The following is a 24,185-nucleotide window of genomic DNA, read 5'->3' on the forward strand; positions in this document are numbered from 1 at the left end:
TCTTCCCAGTCACCCATGCCTGAAATTTGAGTCATCCTTAACTCCTTATTCCTTCATTTCTATACCCAAAAGTGAACAAATGCAATCGATTAATTTCCAAGATACCTGTCACAGTCATCCCCTTCTCTTAATTTATAAGACCATTTCCCTATTAATTTTCACTGAATTTGATGAAAGCCTTTGGGTTAGTCTTTCCTTCCTAAAACTGTTACCCAGATCTTCCAAGTAAGCAGGTCTAACCATGTCATTCCCCTGTTCTAAAATGTTTAGAAGCATGTTCTTACTTAAAGGATATTAGTAATAATAGCTAACATTTGAGAATGTTTAGAAATTTACAAAATGCCATACATCAATTTTTTGACCACTGCAATAAACTGGTAAGGGAGATATTATATGTATTATTCCCCTTTTGAAGATGAGTAACAGAGACTCAGGGAGGCTGAGTTAGGTCCATGAGCATTTATTTTTATATTTCTGGCACTATAGCAAGCAATGGGAATTAAATGACTGCAAAAACACCATCTTTTCACTCAACAAATACATAGTTTATTGGGGGAGAAAGTATAGAATGAGTATGTGCCAACAAGGTATATACAAGATAAACTGAAGATGATCTCAGAGAGAAAGTACAAGGATTAAGAAGAAGTAGGAGGGCCACAAAATTGTGTATAGCCTTTAACTCAGCTATACCACTACTAAGTCTGTATCCCAAAGAGATCAAAGATAGGTGGAAAAGACCTTCTTATAAAATATTTATAGCAGTTCTTTTATGGTGGCAAAGAATTGAAACTGAAAGGATTTACATCAATTGGGGAATGACTGAAAAAAATGGGGTATATGACTGTAATGGAATACTATTGTGCCTTAAGAAATGACCAACAAGAAGATCACAAACCTGAACAGACTTATATGAGGTGAATAAATGTGAAGTGAGCAGAAAAAGAATGTTGTACACAGTAATATCAATAAAGTGCAATGATCAATTGTGAATGACAATTATTATCAGCAATGCAAAGATGCAGAATTCCAAGGGATTCATGACTAAAAAGACTATCCACTATCATAGAAGGAATTGAAAGAGTCAGAATGCAGAGTGAAGCATACAGTTCTTCACTTTTTAATTTCCTCCATGAATTATTCTCTAGTGTAAGCAATATATGTCTTCTTCACAACATGATGAACATGGAAATGTATGGTAACACAAGTACAACCTATATCATATTACCTGCTGCCTTGGGGGGTGGAGATGGGAAACGGGGGAGGGGGGAGATAACATGGATTGCAAAAAGTCAAAATATGATCATTGAAGATTATATAGATGTGTAATCTAAAAAAATTACAACATTAGGAAAGGGTTCTCCCACAAGATGGGATTTTACCTGAGACTTGAAGGGAGTCAGGAAAATAGTCTTCATTCCTTTTATCTTTCATTTGGGCTCCCAAAATCTAGCCATTTCAGAGACAAGCCAAATGTAATGAGAAATATTTGTGAATCTCCATTCATTACTGTATAGGTGGCCACTTTAGATTGTGTTGTATACTTGGTTAACTTTATATTATATCCATTTAAATGATTTCTTTAGCATCTTTAAATCAACTACTGCTAAGGGACTAAGCCAATTTCATCTTACTAGGGGGCCTTTCAACTCTCTTGAAAAGGAGTTGGTGCCTAAAATTATGAGCCTGGATAATAGGAAAACTACTCTTACCTACTTCTAAAGAGTTGCTAAACAGATCTTCACTGCTTATTATAGAATTAGCAAGCCTACATAGTAGGAGTGTGATAAATGTGTTATTTTTCACTGATATATGCCTTGATTTAGTGTCTGACAATCTGTTTTATGATTAAAGAGGCCTAGGAATGACTGATCTTAATATCAGTGGATCATCCAAAGTGATTAGACTATAAATATAAGTTTGCCCCATCCCTACCAAAGTAATCATGCAAAAGATCCTTCTGGTCATTTTTGAGTGCTTGGCCAAATACTGGTGAACAAATCCTCATTTTAAGGAGTTCAGGTCTTCAAGTTCAGTGGATATTCATTAACAGGAAATGAAGCTAGAGCTGCTTCTATATCCAGAAAAAGACTAGATTCCCTGATATATATATATATATATATATATATATATATATGTATGTATGTATATCAACTCAGAATCTTATTAGAGCTTAGAGAAAAAAATAGAAAAGTAGAGTGGTATAAACTTCTTTGGAAGGTAGGGGTTTTCCTCTCTAGAATTTTCAAGCAAAGTCTTAAATGACTTCTTATCAAAGTGATTGAGATTCTTTTTTGGTTTTCTGTTTGTATAAGATGGCCTCTGAAATTCCAACACAGATTTTTGTGAACTTTATAAATTCTTTGAGTTTGCATAAGCCTATATAAATTAATTAGACAACTATTTATGGATGGATGGATGGATAAGCATTAATGTAGAACTAGAACCCCTGTTGCTTTACATAAAAGTAATTATTTACATAAAACCCACTAGTCTTATCATGTTTTCTTACTTGGTTCTTGAATGTCTCTCTAGATGTGTAGTGTTCTCCCTCCTCCACTGGTTGAATGAATTATGAAAATAATTTTAAAATTAATTCAACCTGGTATAATTAATTTTTCCTCTGTGGAGTTTCACTGTATTATTCTCAACCTACATTCAGAAGCTTGGTCTTCACTGATTCTGTTTTCTGGTTCTATAATCTCTTTTCTTCTATTGTTGTTTTCAGGGAAAAGAATCAGTGAAAATAAGGTATTCTAAATTTTTCATAAATATTGGAACATTTCTAAAAGAGTTATTAACACTTTAATAGAGATTCATTATCAAAATCCTATTATTTAATATGAAAATATCCACATAATCCTACCAATAGTGGAAACTCACAATATTCTCAGGCCTATGATTTGATTTGTGTTTTCTAATTAGAGAAGTCTTTGATCTTATTGGCTTAATTTTTGAAAAGGTATATTATATTGAAAAAATTACAATAAAGTTTTGTTGTTCTTCCTAAATATTAATATAATAGGTATTTCCAGATGTCTATAATTGACAAAAATGTTCATGATCAAATTTATAAACATTAAAATAGTTGCTTTTTATTTTTTTAGACCCTTAACTTCCATCTTGAAATGAATACTGCATATTGGTTCCAAGGCAGAAGAGCGGTAAGGGCTAGGCAATGAGGGTTATGTGACTTTCCCAGGGTCACACAGCTGGGAAGTTTCTGAGGCCAGATTTAACCCAGGACCTCTCATATCTAGGCCTGCCTATCAACCTACTGAACTACCCAACTTTCCCCTAAAATAGTTGCTTTTTTAAAAAAAATCATACAAAACATTGCCAAATAATGATTTAGTAGTAAATATATTTATGACCACATAAAACTTTTAAGTATCAGCAGCATCATTTCATTGAATGAATGAATGAATGCTTCCAATGAACTGTGCCAAGGAAGGTTAAACAGTAAACATGGTACTGAACTAATTCCTTGAAGTATGAGGTGTAAAGCTCAAGTTGAAAGCCACTAGAAGGATTCTAGGGTCAGAAAAACACACATTTCCTTTTTTCTCAATTTATAAAGTAACAAAGTCATGTGCAAATCTTTTTGAAAAGCTAAATGTCCAAATATGTTCTAGGTAGTTCAATCTTGAATGAAATCTGCCTAGAATATACACAAAACCTTACCTTTGAAGGAACTGCAGCCATTCTATCAAAAGGGTATTTTATTTTAACATATTTGTTAATTGTTCCATGTCATCAGGAACTTTTGTTTTTGTTTTAAATTTTATTTTATTGATTAATTAAGAAAATTTTTCCATGGTTATTCTTTCTCTCCCCTCTTCTCCCCCCCTATAACTAACATTCAATTCCACTGTGTTTTTCATGTCACATTGATCAAAACCTATTTCCATATTATTAGTATTTGCACTAGGGTGATCATTTAGATTCTGTGTCCTCAATCATATTCCCATAGACCCATGTGATCAAGCAGTTGTTTTTTCTTCCGTTTTTCTGCTCCCACAATTCTTTTTCTGGATGTGGATTGTGTTCATTCTCATAAGTCCCTCATAAATGTTTTGGATCATTGCATTGTTGCTAGTAGAGAAGTCAATTACATTTGATTGTGCCACAGTGTATCAGTCGATGTGTACAATGTTTTCCTTTCACTCTGTATCAATTCCTTGGGGTCTTTCCAGTTCACATGGAATTCCTCCAGTTCATTATTCATTTTAGCACAATAGTATTCCATCACCAACATATACCACAATTTGTTTAGCCACTTCCTAATCAAAGGGCATCACCTCATTTTCCTTTTTTTTTGCCACCACAAAGAGCACAGCTATAAATAGTTTTGCACAAGTCATTTTCCTTATGATATATTTGGGGTATAAACCCAGCAGTGGTATGGCTGGATCAAAGGGCAGGCAGCCTTTTAAAGCTCTTTGGGTATAGTTGCCATCTAGAATGGCTGGATCAATTCACAACTCCACCAGCAATGCATTAATGTCCCTATTTTGCCACACCTCCTCCAACATTTATTACTTCCCTTTGCTGTCATGTTAGCCAATCTGCTCACACGAGAAATTTTAGTGATTGAAAGAAGATGTTTAAAATGGATCATTTGCTTGAGAGATAAAATGGCATTCCTGCTTTTCATCAATACTGCTTAGGGGTTATATTACATTAAATTGAATTATAGGAAATAGTTTTTAAAACATAGTATTATTACTTTATATCAAACACATTGAAAGAACATCTCAGTATAGTCATAGATTAGGTGTTAACATGTTGCTTGGTGACTTGGAAGCCAAAGGAGAAAATAGTTCCAAGGAACAGTAAATTAAAATGGGAAAAATATCTTGAAAACAATTCTTATCAGAGCACACAGTAAATGAAGAATATATGTGTGATGCATAGTTACTTTGAAGACATGTTTCTGGTGTTATCCATAATTCAATTCAATCCAATAAGTATTTATTAAATACTTACTAGATAGACTTACTAGGTATAAAGCTTTGGTGATTCAGTGACCAAAAATCATCCTACCTTTAATGATTTTACATTCACTTACAAGAGAGATGAATTCTGTTACAAAATAATGCCAGTGATTTATACTGTCCAATTTAAGAAGACTGTATGGGGACAGATAGTGATATTTTACAACTAATCTTGCTTCTTATATTTTGTTGAAGGCAACATAGTTTGTTGACATGAAAAAAACTTTTGTACAATCTGCAGAACTTATGAAATGTCATTTTGCTTCCAGAAGTCTCAGCTTCCTAAAAAATGAGTGTTTTCCAACACACACACACACACATACACACACACACACACACACACACACACACACACCCTCTGGAGACACAGAACCCTGGTTCAAAGCTCTACTACTTCTTTTTTGTGCAAGTCACTTAATCTCTTTAGGCCTTAGTTTATTAAGTTTTAACAAGTAACTGAAAAATAAAAAGAAAATAAAGGTGAAAGCTGGACTAAATGACTGCAGAAGTACCTTTATCATTAGCCACATGGGCCTATGACTTCTGGTTACAAATACCTAAGACTCACATCAAAGTAGAAAATACACATAGATTTCCTCAACAATTAACAACCAAGTGTTCAGAATTATCCAGAAAAGAGAGATTTTCTGGCATTCTTCCAAATAATTGGTGCTCTCTTTCACACTTCACTGCTTAATTGTGATTCAAAGTTGCTAAGATTCTTTTAAAAAGTACCAGCCACAAATCTGTGGAACAAGAAATTACATATCCTCTTTGGAGCTCTTACTTGAGAATATTCAAGAGCTTCACACTTGTTGTTGGAAAGCAGGCCATTTTCCTGATGCAAAACAAATGAAGAACTGTTATTACACTTTACATTTTCATAAATCTGTCCTGTGTTCATTAGTGAAAATTAAATAAATGTGCACACACTAAACAGTCTAGAAAATGCTGCCTCTAGACACAATTGATGAGATGAAAAAGAATACAGGACTGAAACAGAGTTGTTCCTTAGAGCTGGCGAAATAATTACTGTGAAATAGAAGAAGGAAGATTCTGGCTAATTTTACTCTATAGGAATGTTAATTGCAAAATGAGTTTTCTCCCCCAGGGGCACCTTCATTATGGGGGTAGTGTTGGAGAAATTAAATATAGGTATATCTCATCAAAATCATGAGAGACTTCCCTGTGAATAATTAAGTAGCATTTAATCAGAGGTAATCATGAAAAGAGCTATCCATGGTGCTTAGAAACTAAACTCTCTTCTATTTGTCATATTATTCTCTCAAACTCCTAACACATATTATTTCCCTCATTTAGAATAATGTAGTGTATCAGTATGGTAGCAATAGTTTAGATTATTTTTTCCTGAAAAGATGTTAACATGTTTCTATAGCTTTGATTCTCTGAGGTGAATACAGGCTTAAACTGATGATTTCTAGTACAAAGCAGCCAAGAGGAGGATTAAGGGGATCTAAGCCTTGGCTGGTGGATCATGATGGAAAAATTGGGCAAGGGAGCTCTGCTCAACTGAATTATCTCTAGGTGCCCTCAATACCTATTCTTACTACCTTCTATAACCATATCTAAGTAAACCTCCTTACCTCATAAATGTCATGTAAGCACCTCATTATGTTCCAATATTGACTCTTGTTACCATGTGACTGAACTGAATCGGGACAAGTTCAGAAGTCAAAAAGAGGTGGTTAATCAGAAATACTGAAAAATATGATCACTTTTCTATGAGGTCCCTACTTTCTCTTCACATAACTAATGCCTCTGTAAAAGCTCATATCAACTCATGCCTAGTCTATTCCAATAGCCTTTTATTCAGTCTCCCTGATTCAAATCTCTTTTCACTACAAACTACCCATCCTCTATCCACATGTAAAAGTGATATTCTTAAAGCACAGTTCTGATGTCGCCCCTTCCCCAGTTATTTAACTCCAGGTACTCCCTATCCCCTCCAATATCTAATATAAAATGTTTTTTTTTAATTTAAATGTTTAATAATCTGACTCCTTTGTTTCATTTCTAGTTTTATATTTTACTCCATCTGAGTACTTTATGATCCAACAGTAGTTGCTTTTTTGTTTCCCTTTGTATATAATACTTCTTTTCTTGAGACTGTGTCTTTCTAATGGCTCCCCTATGCACTCTATCTTCTTCTGTTCTTCTTTACATTCTGGCTTCTGAGGCTTCCTTTAAGACTCAGTTCAAGGGCAGCTAGATGGCTCAGTGGACATTGAGCCAGGCCTAAAGGTGGGAGATCCTGGGTTGTTCAAATCTGCTCTCAAAAACTTCTTAGCTGTGTGACCCTGAACAAGTCACTTAACCCTCATTGCCTAACTCTTACTACTCTTCTGTCTTAGAACTGATATTTATCATTCATTCTAAGATGGAAGGTAAGGGTTTTAAAAAATGAGACTCAGTCCAAATCCCCTCTCCTTCAGGAAGCCTCTTTTCATCTTCTTTCTGTTCCCTTTAAAATTAGTATTTTTCTTTGAAATCAACTTCCATATATTGTACATATTTGTATATATTCATATTGAAATAAACCTATATATTTATATTGAAATAAACCTATATATCCATATGTATGCATTTATATGTTATAAGCACTATATACTTGTATGTTGCCTTGAACATTGGAATGTAATTTCCTTAAAAAAGTGTTTTTATCCATCTCTTGTCCTTAACCCATTAATGTGGAACATCATAAACCCTTAATAAGTATTTGTTGACATAATCATTGAGACCTTATTATTTTATTTATTTATTTTTTTAATTTTTATTTAAGTATTTTTACATGATTACATAATTCATGTACCTTCCCTCCTCTTTTCCCCACCCTCATTCCAAAACCGACAAGCAATTCCACTGGGTTATACATGTATTCTCATTCAATACCTATTTCCATATTACTCATTTTAATAATCTTTTAAAAACCAAAACCCCACATCTAATACCAATATTAACAAGTGAAAAATAAAATGTTTTCCTGCCATGTTCCTACTCCTAAAATTCTTTCTCTTGATGTGGATAGTGTTCTTTCTCATAAGTCCCTCAGGATCATTGCATTGCTATCAGTATCAAAGTCTATTACATATGACTGTCCTATAATGTTTCAGTCTCTGTATACAATATTTTCCTGATTGTGCTCATTTCACTCTACATCAGTTCATGGAGGTCTTTCCAGGTTATATGAAATCAAGCAGTTTATCCTTCCTTATAGGACAATAATTCCATTACTATCATACCATGAATTGTTCAGCTATTCCCCAATCCAGCAACATGTCCCCATTTTTCAATTTTTGCCACCACAAAGAGTGCAGCTATGAATATTTTTGTACAAGCACTTTTATTATTATCTCTTTTGGGTACAAACCTGGTATGGTATTGCTGGATTGAAGCCCTTTGGGCATAATTCAAATTGCCTTCCAGAATGGTTGGATCAATTCACAGCTCCTCCAACAGTGTATTAGTGTCTTAATTTTGCCACATCCCCTCCAACATTCATTATTTTCCTTTACTTTCATATTAGGTATAATAATTTTAAAGCATTTTTCTTCATTTATCCCTTTTTGAAAATCAAAAGTGTTATTTTATTGAATTTGAAATATGTATCCATATATACATGAATACATATATGTATGTATATTTCTTATTTCTTTAGTCTGAAAACAACTGATGAGCAGTCTTTAGCAATGAAGTGGTTGTTTCTTAGGGAATTTAATTTCATATTTTAGTCCTATATTAAATATTACTATACTTCTTCCATGATCACTTTGAGGATATTTTTACTTAATATTTTGGCATCATACTTTTTACCACAACTTATTGTATAGTAAGAAGTTGAAATACATTGCCCATGGTAAAATATGGGTCAAAGTTTAGACATTGTTGCAAATTCTAAAAAATATAAAGAAAATCAAAATCTTTGACTTAATAAGATATTAGCATTTTTTGGCTCTTAAGTCCTTAGTTTTAACTTTAGGTATAGTGGGTACTTAGTAATTGCTTGTTGAATTGAATTGAGTAAGGTATTATACTTTAACTATTTTATCCAAAGTCTTCAAGGAATTAAAACATATACATTTTCCCCTCCAGAAATTCATTCAAAGAACAAATTTTACTAAAAACAGACCTGAGAGAAACGGAATCCTAAGATTAGCTTGGTGTAGTTAGTGACCAGAAGTTCCTGATCAAAGTTTTGGAATCTTTTCATCTTTTATTACTTGAACAGATCCCTTCCTGCAGCAATGCAGAGAGATGAATTGGTGGTCTATACATTCAAGAGATAGAAACAGTCTGTACAAGTATATTTGAATTGTTTGTAGAGTGAAATAAGCAGGAACTAGATCTATTCTTTAGACTGTTGACCTTTGGATTCTTTGTTACTTTGTCTGGTTTTTATGCAGACTAAAGTCATAGATCAATAACTAGTCTTCTACAAGCTAAGTAACTTCAGCAAATAACTATCTCCAGAAACTTTAAAGCAGGGTTACTTTTTCTTTTAAATAATATTTTATTTCCCCAATTGTATGTGAAAACAATTTTAATTTATTCTTTTTAAGTTTTGAGTTCCAAATTCTCTCCTTCCTTCCATCCTTCCCCCCTTCTAGATAGTAAGCAATCTGACATAAATTCATACAATGTAAATGGTTTATCATGTAAATTTTTTCCATATTAGTCATTTTGTGAAAATATATATATATATAAAAGTAGAAAGAAAGCAAATATGTTTAAGTTCAGATTCCATCAGTTCCTTCTTGGTGGGCTGATGTTTTTTTTTGAAATCATGAGTCTTTAGGATCATCTTGGGTGGCTAAATTGCTGAGAATAACAAGGTCATACACAGTTGTTCCTAAAAAATTATTGCTGACACTGAATACAATGTTCTTCTCATTCTGCTCATTTAACTTTCCATCATTTCCCATAAATCTTTCCCAATTCATCCTGCTTGACAACTCTAACACAACAGTATTCCTCACAATCATGTACCATAACTTGTTCAGCCATTCCCCAAATGATATATGACCTCTCAATTTCTAATTCTTTGCTACCAAAAAAGAGCTGCAATAAATAATTTCATATGAACAGGCCCCTTTCCTCTTTTCTTTTATAAACAAACCTAGTGATGATATTGATGGATCAAAGAGTATAAAAAGTTTTGGAATTCTTTAAGCATAATTCCAAATTGTAAACCAGGGCTTTTTAAAAACATTTTATGGATCATGGATCCCTTTTTTTCAGTTTGGTGAAATTTATGGTCTCCTCAGAATAATATCTCCAAATATATAAAATATTTAGAATTATAAAGGAACTTGATTATATTGAAGTACTTATCATAATAGTATGGCATAAGGTATACACACATATAGATATTGAATGATGCCAAGGTTAAGAATTCCTATAGCTTATATGGTTTGGATGAAATTGGTTTCAAATGTAAATATTTTCATTTCTGCTGCCTTCAAGTAATCTGATGATATTTTTGTAGATAACTGGGAGAAATAAAATGAAAATAAATCTGATGATACAGTATGACTCTTTTCATGACCTGGATTTTTAGTTAGGGGAGGGTTGTTAACAAAGGAACCGTTAAGCATGTTCATATACTTCTATACATTTGTTTTATATAAAATGGAATGCTCCAGATATTAGCAAAATATCATGAGGACTTTATCATGACCAATGCACCAGTTCCTATCTATTTAATTCCCAGTTTTTTTGTGTGTGTGTGTGTTTTCATGCAGGCAACTATGGAGAAAGTGGGATGGAAGCATTCAAAGATATGTCAGCCAAGGAAGGGATCTGCATTGCTCATTCCTACAAGATCTATAGCAATGCTGGGGAGCAGAGTTTTGACAAGCTGCTGAAGAAGCTTATCAGCCACCTGCCCAAGGCAAGAGTGGTGGCTTGCTTTTGTGAGGGGATGACAGTGAGAGGTTTGCTGATGGCTATGAGGCGCCAGGGGCTGACTGGAGAATTTCTTCTTCTAGGAAGGTGAGTAGTAAAGAGAATCACTTATTATCATATTTCTTCCTGACAGAAATATCCTGGGTGAGAAGTATTGGCATTTATTTAATTTACCATGTTTCTGCCTCTTGATGGGTTGGTTCAGTTCTTTGGTACCAGAATCTTTGACTCAGAACTAGATTTTACATATCTTGAGTACACAGGAGGATGTATGGATAGTCTCATCATCTTTATTTTACAACTGGATTCATAAGAATGACTAAGAATTGTCATGTACGTCATTCATTCTACAAGTGTTACTATAACTTTTAAAACAAAAATAACAAAAATTTCATGTTGAAAAAAGAGTCATCAAAGTATTTTTGTATTTTTAAATTTTTATTTATTTAATTAATTAATTTAGAATATTTTTCCATAGTTACATGATTTATGTTCTTTCCGTCCTCTCCTCCCTCCCCCCTCCAGTAACCAACAAGCAAATAACTGAGTTTTACATGTATCATTTGTCAAAACCTATTTCTATATTATTAATATTTGCATTAGAGTGACCATTTAGGATCTATATCCCCAATCATATTCCCATCAAACCATGGTATCAAGCAGTTGTTTTTCTTCTGTGTTTCTACTCCCACAGTTCTTTCTTTGGATGTGGGTAGTGCTCTTTTTCATAAGTTCCAAAGTAGTTATTTTGGAGGGGAAAGTTTCCTTTAAGGAGGCTACCATTGTTCAAAGACTCATTTTCTGGAATCTTTGGGACCAAAGTAAGAAAGCAGAAAAGGAATAAAAATCAAATATCAGTTCTACTACATATTATCCATTTAATAAGTAATGATGCATTTGGAGGCTTTGATTTCAACATTTGTAGCATAAAAGCTGTAGACTAGATGACATGTAACAGCACTTCCTACTCTGACACTATGGTTTTATCTCTATAGTTCTTTAAGGTTTATAATGTGTTTCACACATGTTGGCTCATTTCACATCAATAACAATTTTGTGAGTCAGGGAACAAATTATTTTACAATTTCAATAAAAGGTCAATCAAAGAGGCAAGACTTTATCTATATTCATATAGGTGGTTAATGACAAAGATGAGAATCGAAGTTAAATTTTCATTATACACCAAACACTTTTTCCTCATTTATCTCAGGAAACTCCATTGTATGGTCATACCTTTGTTTTGAGTCCCAATATAAAGAGCTCAGGATTCATAATGATTGTTTAGTAATTTTTTCAGCCATATCAAATTCTTTGTGACTCCTTGGGGGTTTTCTTGACAAAGATACAAGAGTGCTTTGCCATGCCATTCCATTTTACAGTTCATTTTACAGATGAAGAAACTCAGGCAAGTGGGATTAAGTGATTTGGGCAGGGTCATAGAACTAGTTAGTGTCTGAAACCAGATTTGAATTAAAGGAAGTGGAGTCTTCCTGACTCCATTCTTTTCAGTGTAATTTTTTCTGCCTCCGCCACTTACTACATCTATCTATCTATCTATCTATCTATCTATCTATCTATCTATCTATCTATCTATGGCCATGGGCCAAATTGTTTAGCTTTTCTAGACTTACTTTCCTTATCTGTAAAATAATAGGTGGGGCTAAATGATCTATATGTGCCTTTTAAGTTCTAAATCTATGTTCCTAAAACCATATGGTCTACCATATTCAGTGGATATTTAATTACTTGAATCTGTTTCCAAAGATCAAGTTCATCTCTGAGAAGGATGACTGAGCATGATTAATCATATTCAGAAGAATTTGTCAGGGATCTTGAAAGTGATTCCTTAAGAGGAGTCTAAACTATGATCTAAATATTGGTAGCATTGCTGGAAAAATTGTACAATTCCCATATGGACTACTTCAAGGGACAATAAACATTTGAACAGAATTGTAGAGTAGTGAAGACAATAATAGATTTGGAGTCAGCATCCTTGTATTTGTTTCTTAGATCTAATATGTAACAAACACATGTCCTCAGTTGAGGCATTTTCCTTCCTTAAGATTCAATTTCTTGATCACTAAAATGTGGGAACTGGGCCATTTTTTTACTATATCCAACAATCTGAAATGCTATGTTTGGATAATTTCTTAAAATAATAATTTTTTTTCATATTTATCTTTTATAGATAGTGCTTTATGGAGAAGGGGTATTGGTACCTTTTGAATGGACAGAAACATATATAATATACATATATGTAGGTTTTTTGAGTTATCTATTGTCTTTTAGATAGTCTCCTAGGAAAAAAAAAAAACTTTGCTAATATGCCAATAATAATTTGTGCCTCATTTTCATGATTGTCACTCATGTTTTTCTGCATAAAATAGTTATATTTTTATTCAGAGCTATGATTTTAAAATAATTTGTTTGATTTCTCATTCATTTCATATCATTAGGCTAGACTGTTTTCTCAGAAGGACATGATTCAGTTGCTATCATGGAAAGCAAAAGAAAATATTTGATTTACACAAATTGACTTTCTAGTTAATGGTTCAGAAATTTTGCCACTTAATAAAGTGAAGTATGTCTGTACCTGGTTACAAGTTATGGTCATGATGTTTATTTAATATTTCCTATGCAATTCCTAATATAGACCTAAAATATAAATGGTTTAGGATTCACTGGGCACTAAATGTAGGATCTCTTGTATGTATGTAGCTATGGTTTATTTATAGTACAAAAAAACTCAGATTGTAGCAGTTGATGAAAAGTGCCTCCTGTATTTTTTTTTTTGTGATATGTATGTTTTGAGGTAACTTAAAGATTAAGATAAACAATACTCTTTGTATAACAATACTCACTTCATCCTGAAGTCAAGGTTATGGTAAACTCAAACATCATTTCTTATCTATAAAATGAGGACAATAATAGTATCTCCTTCACCCAGTTGTTGTGAAGGCCAAATGAAATAATTTTTGTGAAGCCCTTTACAAATCTTGAAGCACTGTAGTCATGTGACTAGAAGTAAAGATGGTGGTAGTTATTTCTACAAAAAAAGAATGATACCACTCTGAACCCTACCTACTTACCCATAATTATAGTCAAATGAGAAAAAGTGAGAATGTGCTAACAGCAGTATTAGTAAGTTCCTACTAATATCTAGGATAGCAAAACTAAACAGAGCAGAAAAAATATGAAAGCATAACAATTGAAGGGCATTTTCTATAGAATCAAAGACCTTCATATACTTAGCTAACTTCAACCACCATTTTATTATTATATATCAAATAGGATCCATATTTAAAACATTAATTTTCTTGATAATCTTAGAGAATCATATAACATTTGGCTTTGAAGAAGTATTTCATACCAAGTCCATTGTAATAGATGAGAAAACACAAGGGTATTAATTGCATTGCCCATTCCACTAAGGTAGCTAATGAAAGATTTGAAGCTAAAACCTGGAACTCTGTGCTTTTTTTCCAATGCCCTTTTATTGTACTACACACTCTTGGAGTCTTTAAAAGAAAGGATAAATAATGTTAATCTAAGCTTTTTCAAGAGCCCAGGCTACCACAATTTACCCCTTTTTTATTCCAAATATTTCAAAGAAGGAGATGTTTGGTGGTATGTTAGTGTTTAAAAGTGGATAACCTTCAGTTATTTGGAAAATTCCTTTATTTGGAATACTTATTCATGTCCAATAAATGATTTGTGGTGGTATTTGTATATGCTTCGACTAATAAGGATGACTTAGGTTTCAGCTTCCTCATTTATTGAAAGAGAGGATGTCAAGAGTCTATTATGTACTAAGTAAAATCTCTGAAAATGTATGAATCTGTGAGAGCACTACAGTTTCATTTTTTAACTACTAAATGGTATTTCACTGTCCTTTAGATCTCACATTTATCAAGGAATTCTGCTGCTTGATAGAATATTCAATTTAAAGAGCAATTGGGAGTTTTCAAACTTTCTGTCTCTCTCTGGCTGTCTATATCTATATGTCTGTCTATCCTTCTTTCTATGTCTACCTCTTTCTCTTTCTGTTTTTTCCCTCTCCCTCCTTCTCTCTTTCTCTTTTTTACCTTTCCCCTCCCCTTCTCCTTCTCTCCTCTCCCCCTTCTCTGTCTCTGTCTCTCTCTGTCTCTGTCTCTGTCTCTCTCTGTCTCTGTCTCTGTCTCTCTCTCTCTCTCTTTTTCTCTTTCTCTTTCTCTCTCTCCCTCCCTCCCTCTCCCTCTAAGATAACATGTTGGAATTCCTAATAAATCTAGTCCTCACTAAATTTTGATAGCTCTTAAAAACATTCACTAGTCTGACAAATGCATAAATGCCTTCTGAGACTAGTTTTCTCTCTTGCTTGACTCTACTTTCCTATTACTACTTTATGAGTGTAACTGTTCTCTTAGCAAAAAGAAACAATCAGTCTTTGCATTCACCAGAATGCTTTTCAAAATAATGAAGCTAAATCAGATTCCCTCTTTCACTATTCTACAGATTTTTTCCAAAATCACCATTTTGTTGTTGTTCAGGACAATGCTTGCCAATTGTAAGTAAGATTTTTGTGTGTGTGTGTGTGTGTGTGTGTGTGTGTGTGTGTGTGTGTGCTATCCACAAGAGAGCTGTTGACAACTTTGCCTTTGCACAGAGGTAGGTGTTGACACAGGAGTATAAAGGATAGACTTAAGAGGATCAGAGGCCATTTTCTACACAGAATTCCCCTTTGCATATTTAGGACAAAAAAGATTACAATCCACTACATTCTCTAATCAGCCTAGATAAGCAGCACTCACTTTTCAGCCTGATATATTTTGCTAATATGGGAATGCTAATAGTTACAAGTTTACATAAAACCATAGAACCAGGAAATTCCTTTGTCAAGAGTGCAGAAAAGAAAACTGACTCTCAAGGAGGTCAGTCACTTCATTAACAAACATTTATTAAGCATTTACCCTATTTGAGTAGCTAGCATCCAAGGTCCTTGTATTCTTTGCCACAAGGATTTTTTCCATCTTTGTATTCATAAGATCAATGTAGATGTGGAACTTAAAGGGACCATAGAAGTCAACTAATTCAATCTTCTAATTTACAAATGAAAAATTATTCAAGAAAAGTTAAATAAGGTGCCCAAGGTCACACTGGCAGTAAGTGGCATAACAAGAATTTATTTCTCTTGCCAGTGTACTGTACATGCATGCACTAGAATGTAATCTTCTTGATATTGGGAACTTTTGTTTTCATATTTATCGTGCCAAGCTCAGTACTTTTACATATGGTAGGTATCTAATAAGTGCTTTCTGAATTTAATATACTATATCTTGCAATGGATTTTAGGGGAAAGCATGAATGTATCTAGCAGATTAATCATTCTTTCTCTCTTCATTCCAAAGTAGAATTTCTCTTCCTAAAAATGTCTCATTTAGAGGCAGCTAAATGCATATTTATAAATAAACTTGGTAATATACATAAGGAAAACACTTTAGTGAATTCATTAAAATCATATTTATACTTCTATTTTCAAATATAATTGTGTATTTGTTTAAACTACTAGTTTAATCCATTATTAGTGGCATTACCTTTCATTATAATATAACGTGGTTCAATGAAAAAGTCCATCTGAAAAATGTCAAATTTCCCAGCAGGTAATCACTTTAACCTAGGTATTTTCTGTAAAATTGAATTCCTTAAAAAGAAAGGACATAAGTTTTTTTTTTAATCAATTGACTCATTCATTTGTAGCTTATAGAAGAAATGGCATGGGAATGACATCTGGGTCATGGAAAATGATGCCAATTTTCTTTTCTCTGTTGGTTAGCTTGCTTACTTCAAAATGTTTGTTTTCAGAGATTTTCCTAGATAGATGCAATCAATTCTTCTAAAACTAATTCAGGATTCTAAGGATTATCCTTTTGTGAGAAAGACATATGTTTACTATTCAAGTGGAACATGAACTCCTGACAGTGTGATTTATATTTTAAAAATTTAACCAAGAAGATGCCATTAATTCTTTTTAAAATAAATTTGATTGATGCTTTTATTTGTTTATTAAATACCAGAAGTTCTCCTAGTTTCCCTCTATTATTCCTTCTCACAGAGCCATTTCATATAATATTTTCAAAGAAAAAAGGACAGAGAATACACCAAAGAAAATCATACAAAGCCTACAAATATATGCTATGTACTTCAGCTATAAATCTTCAACTTCATCAAAGGGGTGGTGTGACACCATTGAATTTTAATCATGAACCATTTACTAAACAGAATTCACTACAAGAGTAAATATAACAAATAGTTCACCCATAAATCCAGATCCCACTCTACTATTAATTCATACAATGTATGTAGGGAAAAGTGAGCACAGAATTTTGGAAAATTAGCAGTGATACTCCTGAGAAAGGAAAAACGTGTGCTAGGCAACTAAAACTCTGGTCTGCAAGACTTGGTGTCCTTAGTCTCTTTTGGAAATAATCTACAGCAGACTCATATGCTAGAAAGGACCTCTTTGGGTTGAATTGTTGACTTGAACTATACCTTGGCTGTACTCTGATGGAATATTACACTCTTTTTAAAAAGTATTTTCCTGTGTTTGGGTTCTATGATGCTATTCATGTCTACTGCAATGAATGAGAACCTTTTCTCCCAAAGATGACAGTAAAGGACAAAGCAGACAAGTCTCTATTATCTTCAACAAAGTCAGTTAAGCAACAGAGGATCCTTCTTCCACTGATCAGCTTCTGTTAGCAGTGTTTTTCCTCAAATTAGCTCCCAGAAGCAAATAATTCCCTCCAATCAACTTGGCTCCTAGTTGTAGATGCAAAGCCTGTGTTCTTTCAACAATTTCAGCAATGTTGGTATGGGGTAGAATTCAGGCTCTGATCTCTTTTGTCATACCACATCTTGGTTGATTATCTATGAGTCAACTTCCTGGCTGAACTTAGCTGAATTTAGTACCTTTCAGGTAGCGGTGAGAATTTTCTATTCAGACTTTTTAGCCATTTCTCTTGATTTTATTATAACTCTGCTTATTCCTTCAGTCACTGACTGACTGCTATCTCAAAGTAGTATCTCTTTAACTCTACCTACCCTATGGTGGTGAAAAACCAAAATTCACCTTCGTGACAGATATGACACAAATAAAAAAAAAGATAAACAATTGCCTCATGTGCTATGAAAAGATCTATTTGTAAGGGTTTCCTTGCTAGCAACACCAATGTCCTCCTTACATTCCTATGAAAATTAGCCACTGGAGAAATAAGAAGATACTTAATAATTACTTTTCTTTCTTCTGAAGGCTGCTTTTTCTTAGATCTTCGAATAACTGTCAGTGTTTCCCCTCCTTTACTTTCCTCTAAGCAATTGCTTTCCAGGAATGTTACTTGAATTGCCTGTGTTTTTGTTCCTTTTCATAAAAAAAAATTGTCCAAATCTAAGCGGGACAACACCTTACCATTCATGCAATCAGTCAGTTAGCAAATACTTGTTAAATACTATGTAGAGGACTTCTCTAGGGAAGCTTAAGCTTAGAAAATAATATGCTCTGTACTCTCATGGAATATATTACATAATTGGGAAATAAGTATAATATGAGATAATGTGTTGGGAAGTCTTCATGAGGAGCAAAGAGAAAAATAATATTATTTCTATAAATATTAAACATTATACTGGAGATTTAAATGATGGGTAACCAAGAGATAATAAGGAAAAAGTCTTGTTCAAAATATTTATGGCTGTGCTATTTGTGGTAACAAAAAATTGAAAAATAAGGGGGTGTCTATCAATTGTGGAATGGCTCAATAAATTGTGGTATATGTTGGTGAGGGAATATTATTGTACTGAAAAGAATAAAGAATTGGAGGAATTCCATGTGAACTAGAAAGACCTCCAGGAATTGATGCAGAGCAAAAGTCGTAGAACCATGAGAACATTGTATACAAAGACTGATACATTATGGCATAATTGACTGCAAAAGATGTTTTTAATAGCAGCAATGCAGTGATCCAGAACAATCCAGAGGAACTTAAGAGAAAGAATACTATCCACATCCAGAGAACTGTGGAAACAGAAATGCATAAGAAAAATATGTGATCAATTAAGTAGTGTGATAGGGATATGATTGGGGTTTTAATGTTAAAAAATTGCTCTACTGAAGATACAAATAACACAGAAATAGGTTTTAAACAATGATACATGTAACCCCAGAGGAACTGCTTGTCGGATTTAGGAGGGGGGAGGAAAGAGTTGGGGCGTAAAATGTGAATCATGTAACCATGGAAAAGTATTCTAAATAAAAAAGGGAAAAATGATGGCTAAGCAGTCTGTGGATATAAGGGGTGGTATTTAAATATGGGCATTAGGATAAACGGCATGGAAAAGAGGAAGCATGAAATATGTATTTTAAGGGAAAGTAAGTGGTTCATTTTGGCTAGAGTGTAAAATATAGGAATAATATGAGAAAAGGACAAAGTATAGCAAAACAAGTTGCTAGAAGATTTTAGATTCTAGAGAAATGAGCTTAAATTTTATTTCATTAGCAACAAATAAGGAGCCACTGAAGATTTTTTAACAAAAGAATGACATAGGTAAATGTATACTTGAAGACTAATTGAGCAATGGGATGAAAATGAATGAGAGGGAAAGAGAAGAGGTGGTAAGACATTAGAGGATTACTTATTAGAAATTAAGAAGAAATAATACAAGTATGTGGCCATAAGGGCCTGTTCTAGGATAGATATTTCCAGGAGAATAACAAATATTAGGACAGTGGGGTAGCATAGTAGATAAAGCACCAATCTTGGAAAAAGGAAGACCAGAATTCAAATCTATCGTCAGACATTTATTAGATATATGACCATGAGCAAATCACTTAATTCTTGTGTGCTTCAGTTTGTTCATCTGTAAAATGAGCTGGAGAAGGTAATGGCTAGCCAATACATTGTTTTTGCTAAGAAAGCCCCAAGTGGGGTCATGAAGAGTCAGATATGCAGGAAAAGACTGAACAACAACAATTAACAGGACAAATCTGTATGTTTATTAGTAGCTATTCTCTTACTTATTGGAGTGTCTTTCACATGAGCTTCATTAAGGCTATTTATGATGGAAGTACATTTCAAATAACTATTTTGTCTTTCACCAGGCAAGTAGGGTAAATCAAATACAGGTGAACTTTACCATACAGAGAAAACCAATTTAAATGAAAGAACATTTTCATTTAGTAGACAAAAAGTTAAAGCAAAGCTTAGTATGATGTCCAGGATAAAGCAAATGTCAGTTGTGTTATGCTGTGCCTAGGTCAGATTACATCTGAACTGCTGTGTTAAATTCATTGTGCCAAATTTTAGTAATTACATGCCTAACTTGGAAAGAGTGGAGAGGAATGGGGTCAGGGTATAGAAAGACTTCAAGACTAAGCCATGTTAAGATGGTTGAAGAAACTAGTGGGGGTTTTTTAACCTAGAGAAGAGTAGACTTAGGAGCAATGTGCATATAAGTATGTGAAAGGTTGCATTGTGGAAAAAGAATCAAATTATTAGGGATTGAATTTGTTTTTTGTTTTTTGTTTTTTACAATTGAAGACAGAACAAAGATGTTCATTCAGTGACAGCTGCAAAAAGGCAGACTTAGATTGGAAGTAAGGAAAAATTTCTTGGCAATTAATTAGGGCTATCCCAAAGTGAAATGTGCTATCTCAGGGAAGAATGAATTCTCCCTTAATGGATATGAGTATTTTGTAAAAATATCCTTATTCAAATATGGGTTGGCCTAGATACTCTCTGAGTTCCCTTCTAATTCTAAGATTCCCATTTCCATCTATTGAAATCCAACTTATTCTTTAAGATTCAGCACAAATACTCCCTGAAATTTTCATTGGTTCTCCTACTTGTAAATGAACTTGTTTTTCTTTTCCTCAAAATGTATGTTGTATCTTTCTTATGAACATATGCCTTCTGTTTTGTATTGTGAATATTGATACATTTAGCATTCCCACAATTGTGATGTTAAAGTCTATGAGGGTGATAACTTTGCCATATTTTATCTTTGCATTTTCCTCAGTGTCAATAAAAATACCATTCATATATTTTAATGGATTGCCCTGACACTGAAGACTAGTCAAGAAGCATTTATAAGCAATTAGCTTATCATGTGCCAAGGACTGTCAATGCTGGGGATACAAAAGGGGCAAAAATAGCCCCTGCCCTCAGTGAGCACATATTCAACATGGGGAAAACAACTTCCAAACAACTAGGCCCAAATAAGATTAATTCAGAGTTAATTGGGGCAATCTCCCAAGAGACAAAACTCTATCAACCAGTTCAGATCAAAAAATCTTGTAATTTATGCACTTGGAATGTTGTCTTGGATTTGACATTTGAAGTGACTTGTCTATACACAATGAAAATGTGCCATAGGCACAACTTGAACTTGGGCATTCCTTACTTGAATTCTAAATTCCTTCCATTATTCTACATTGCTTCTATCATTGTGCAATTAAGTGGATTTTTAAAAAAGTCTATTAGTCATATGTTAGATATGATAGCTTTTACTGTTTTTAAAAATAATACCACTAAAATATAGTTGATATCAATGTTTTAATTATGCTTTATGCTTAGATAATACTTGAAGGTTTACAAAATACTTTCTTAATAACCTTTGGAGATATATTCTGCCAACATTACTAGTGAGTGAAATAATTTTCTGAATTATATTGATTTAATATAGTAACAGTATCCATGTTTGAGCCCCCACGTCTCCTAAGTCCTTATATAGAATTACTAATGCTACATAGCATCTTTGATTAAAAACAGAAATTTTGTCAAACAAGTTTCTTCTATAAATGGGTTCTTTTATCCTGAAGTTCATAATTAATATTTTTCATAGCTTGAATGGAACAAATATTTCTATTGATTAGGAATATCATCTATTTTATATATTTTCTAATCTATGAATCATTAGAATATAAATGCAGAAGGCAATAACCCTGCTAAATTGAAGCTTTTTTTGTATTCCATAAGAAAATACTCAGCATATTGGAGGATAATAATTTATTGAATTACGAGGGTGCATTTTCAACCTATATGCTATATAACCTTTGTATTTAGGAGAGTGCCAGGCACCAAAGAGACCTGTTCCCTATTCCAGGTAATATTAAGTCTGAAGTGATGCAAATATAACATATAATTCTATTTACAATAAACAAAGAAGATAATGGGAAGAAGAGAACAAATACTTACTAAGCACTTACTATGTGTCAGACATTGTGCTGAGTAATTTAAAATGTCTTCTCATTTGACCCATTCAACAGCCCTGAGATTATTATTATTATGATTTATGACAATTTTATAGCTGAAGAAAGGAAGAAAAGCAGGAGGTAAATGACTTATCTAGGGTCATACACTCATAAAGTATCTGAAGTTGAATTTTTTGTCATTTTTTATTTGAAATTTTTCCTTAATTGATTTAGAATATTTTTTCATGGTTACATGTTTCATGTTCTTTCCCATTCCTCCTCCCACACCCCTCCCATAGTCAACAAGCATTTCCACAGGGTTTTACATGTGTCATTGATCAAGAGCTATTTCCATATTATTAGTATTTGTACTGGGGTGATCCTTTAGAGTCTACATCCCCAATTATATCCCCTTGACCCATGTGATAAAGCAGTTGTTTTTCTTCTGTGTTTCTAGTCCTACAGTTCTTCCTCTGGATGTAAATAGTGTTCTTTCTCATAAGTTCCTCCGAATTGTCCTGGGTCATTGCATTGCTGCTAGTAGAGAAGTCCATTACATTCAATTGTGCCACAGTGTATCCATCTCTGTGTTTAATATTCTCCTGGTTCTGCTCATTTCACTCTGCATCAATTCCTGGAGGTCATTCCAGTTCACATGGAATTTGAAGCTCGATTTTATTTAAGGCCTTCCTGACTCCAGGCACAGATCCATTTCCACTGTGTCACCTGTCTACCTCAAAGAAGATAATTGGATGGACACTCTAAAATATTATTTGGCCAAGCAGAAGAACACTTAATTCAAAGTAGATCTTTCTTTTGAATCCAGTGTCTGACAATTGCTAATAATCTGACACTGGGCAGATTGCTTAAGCTGTCACATATCCTCATTTGTTTTTGCAGTTTCCTCATTTGTAAAATGGGCTAAGAATTATTAATACTACCTCTTTCATTTGGTGATTGGATAAGATTACTTGGTGAAGCTAAAATACTATAAAATACGTTAATATTATTAATTTCATGAAAGAGTTCATTTCAATGATGCTTAGGATGATTTGGGGAATAATGAATGTATATTGCATTGTCATTGGTAGCATTTCATTTTTCAAAATTCTAAGCAATCCAGAAATTACAGATAATTACTGTAATTATAGCTGATTATCATTAATGTCCCTTCTTACTCTCTCCTTCAATATTTGGTATAATGATAAACAGGGCCCACTGTAAATATTCCTAGCTTAACTTTGTCTATTTGAGAAATAAATTATTTTTGATGAATGGTTCTAGGTGACTGGCACTAGATCAATGACTTCTCCCCTTTCCAAGGCCCTTTTGTGGCATGAACTACTTTGCGCAGAACTCTTAGAGATCTGGGCAGGACACAATGAACTGAGATCTGGCTGTGAATTTGTGATTTATATGCAAGGTTGGAGTGTGTACTCTAATTAAGGAGGAAGACAATGCTAATGGCATTGAAGTCATCATTTGAAAGCTATATATAGATATACTTGGCAATTGGAATAAAGGAGGATGACTTTGTTGACATTGAAATGCTATCAATGAGCAGCACTTGGGGTGATAACTGGAATTTGGCCAATATTTTGATTTAAGATGATGCTCATTTCACTATAGATAAGGCATCTGATGGTCTGACATCTAGCCAGTGCCCTTCTGGCTTCAGCTTCAGCTTCAGTTTTGGCATTGCTGAGGGCTCTAGAACACATTTCAGATATCATCAAACTCTTTTGGAAACTTGACAATGCTTAATTTTGGAGGAAGAGTGGCTCACCATTAGCCCAAAACAATTGATATTTTTTCCCATATTCTCAGAGGTCCAAGTTGTTTGTCGTTGTTTTGTTTCTAATAGAGGCATTAAGTGCTAATGGTTATTCACGGAGGATACCCTGTTCTCCACACCAAGTTATATTAAGCCATGAGTATTTCAAATAGTCTGGTAAGTATGTTTCCAGTAAACAAAGAGGAAGATAATTGAATGGCCTATTTTAGGCTTTTTGTTGTTATTCTCTGAAATTGATTAGGCAAAATGTTGT

The 24,185-nt window shown here is 33.5% G+C and overlaps 1 protein-coding gene across 6 annotated transcripts in view; it reads left to right on the plus strand.

Annotated features, from left to right (window-relative positions):
- Nucleotides 1-24,185, plus strand: part of GRM5 (glutamate metabotropic receptor 5) — a 705,122-nt gene that overhangs the window by 246,292 nt on the left and 434,645 nt on the right. For all 6 annotated transcript variants that reach the window (XM_056794885.1, XM_003340952.4, XM_056794883.1 and 3 more), the window contains exon 3: nt 10,754-11,003. In XM_056794885.1, coding sequence (XP_056650863.1) covers nt 10,754-11,003 — 250 coding nt within the window. The remainder of the gene's footprint in view (nt 1-10,753; nt 11,004-24,185) is intronic.

The sequence above is a fragment of the Monodelphis domestica genome, chromosome 4 (assembly GCF_027887165.1).
Source record: "Monodelphis domestica isolate mMonDom1 chromosome 4, mMonDom1.pri, whole genome shotgun sequence".
Taxonomy (NCBI): Eukaryota; Metazoa; Chordata; class Mammalia; order Didelphimorphia; family Didelphidae; genus Monodelphis; species Monodelphis domestica.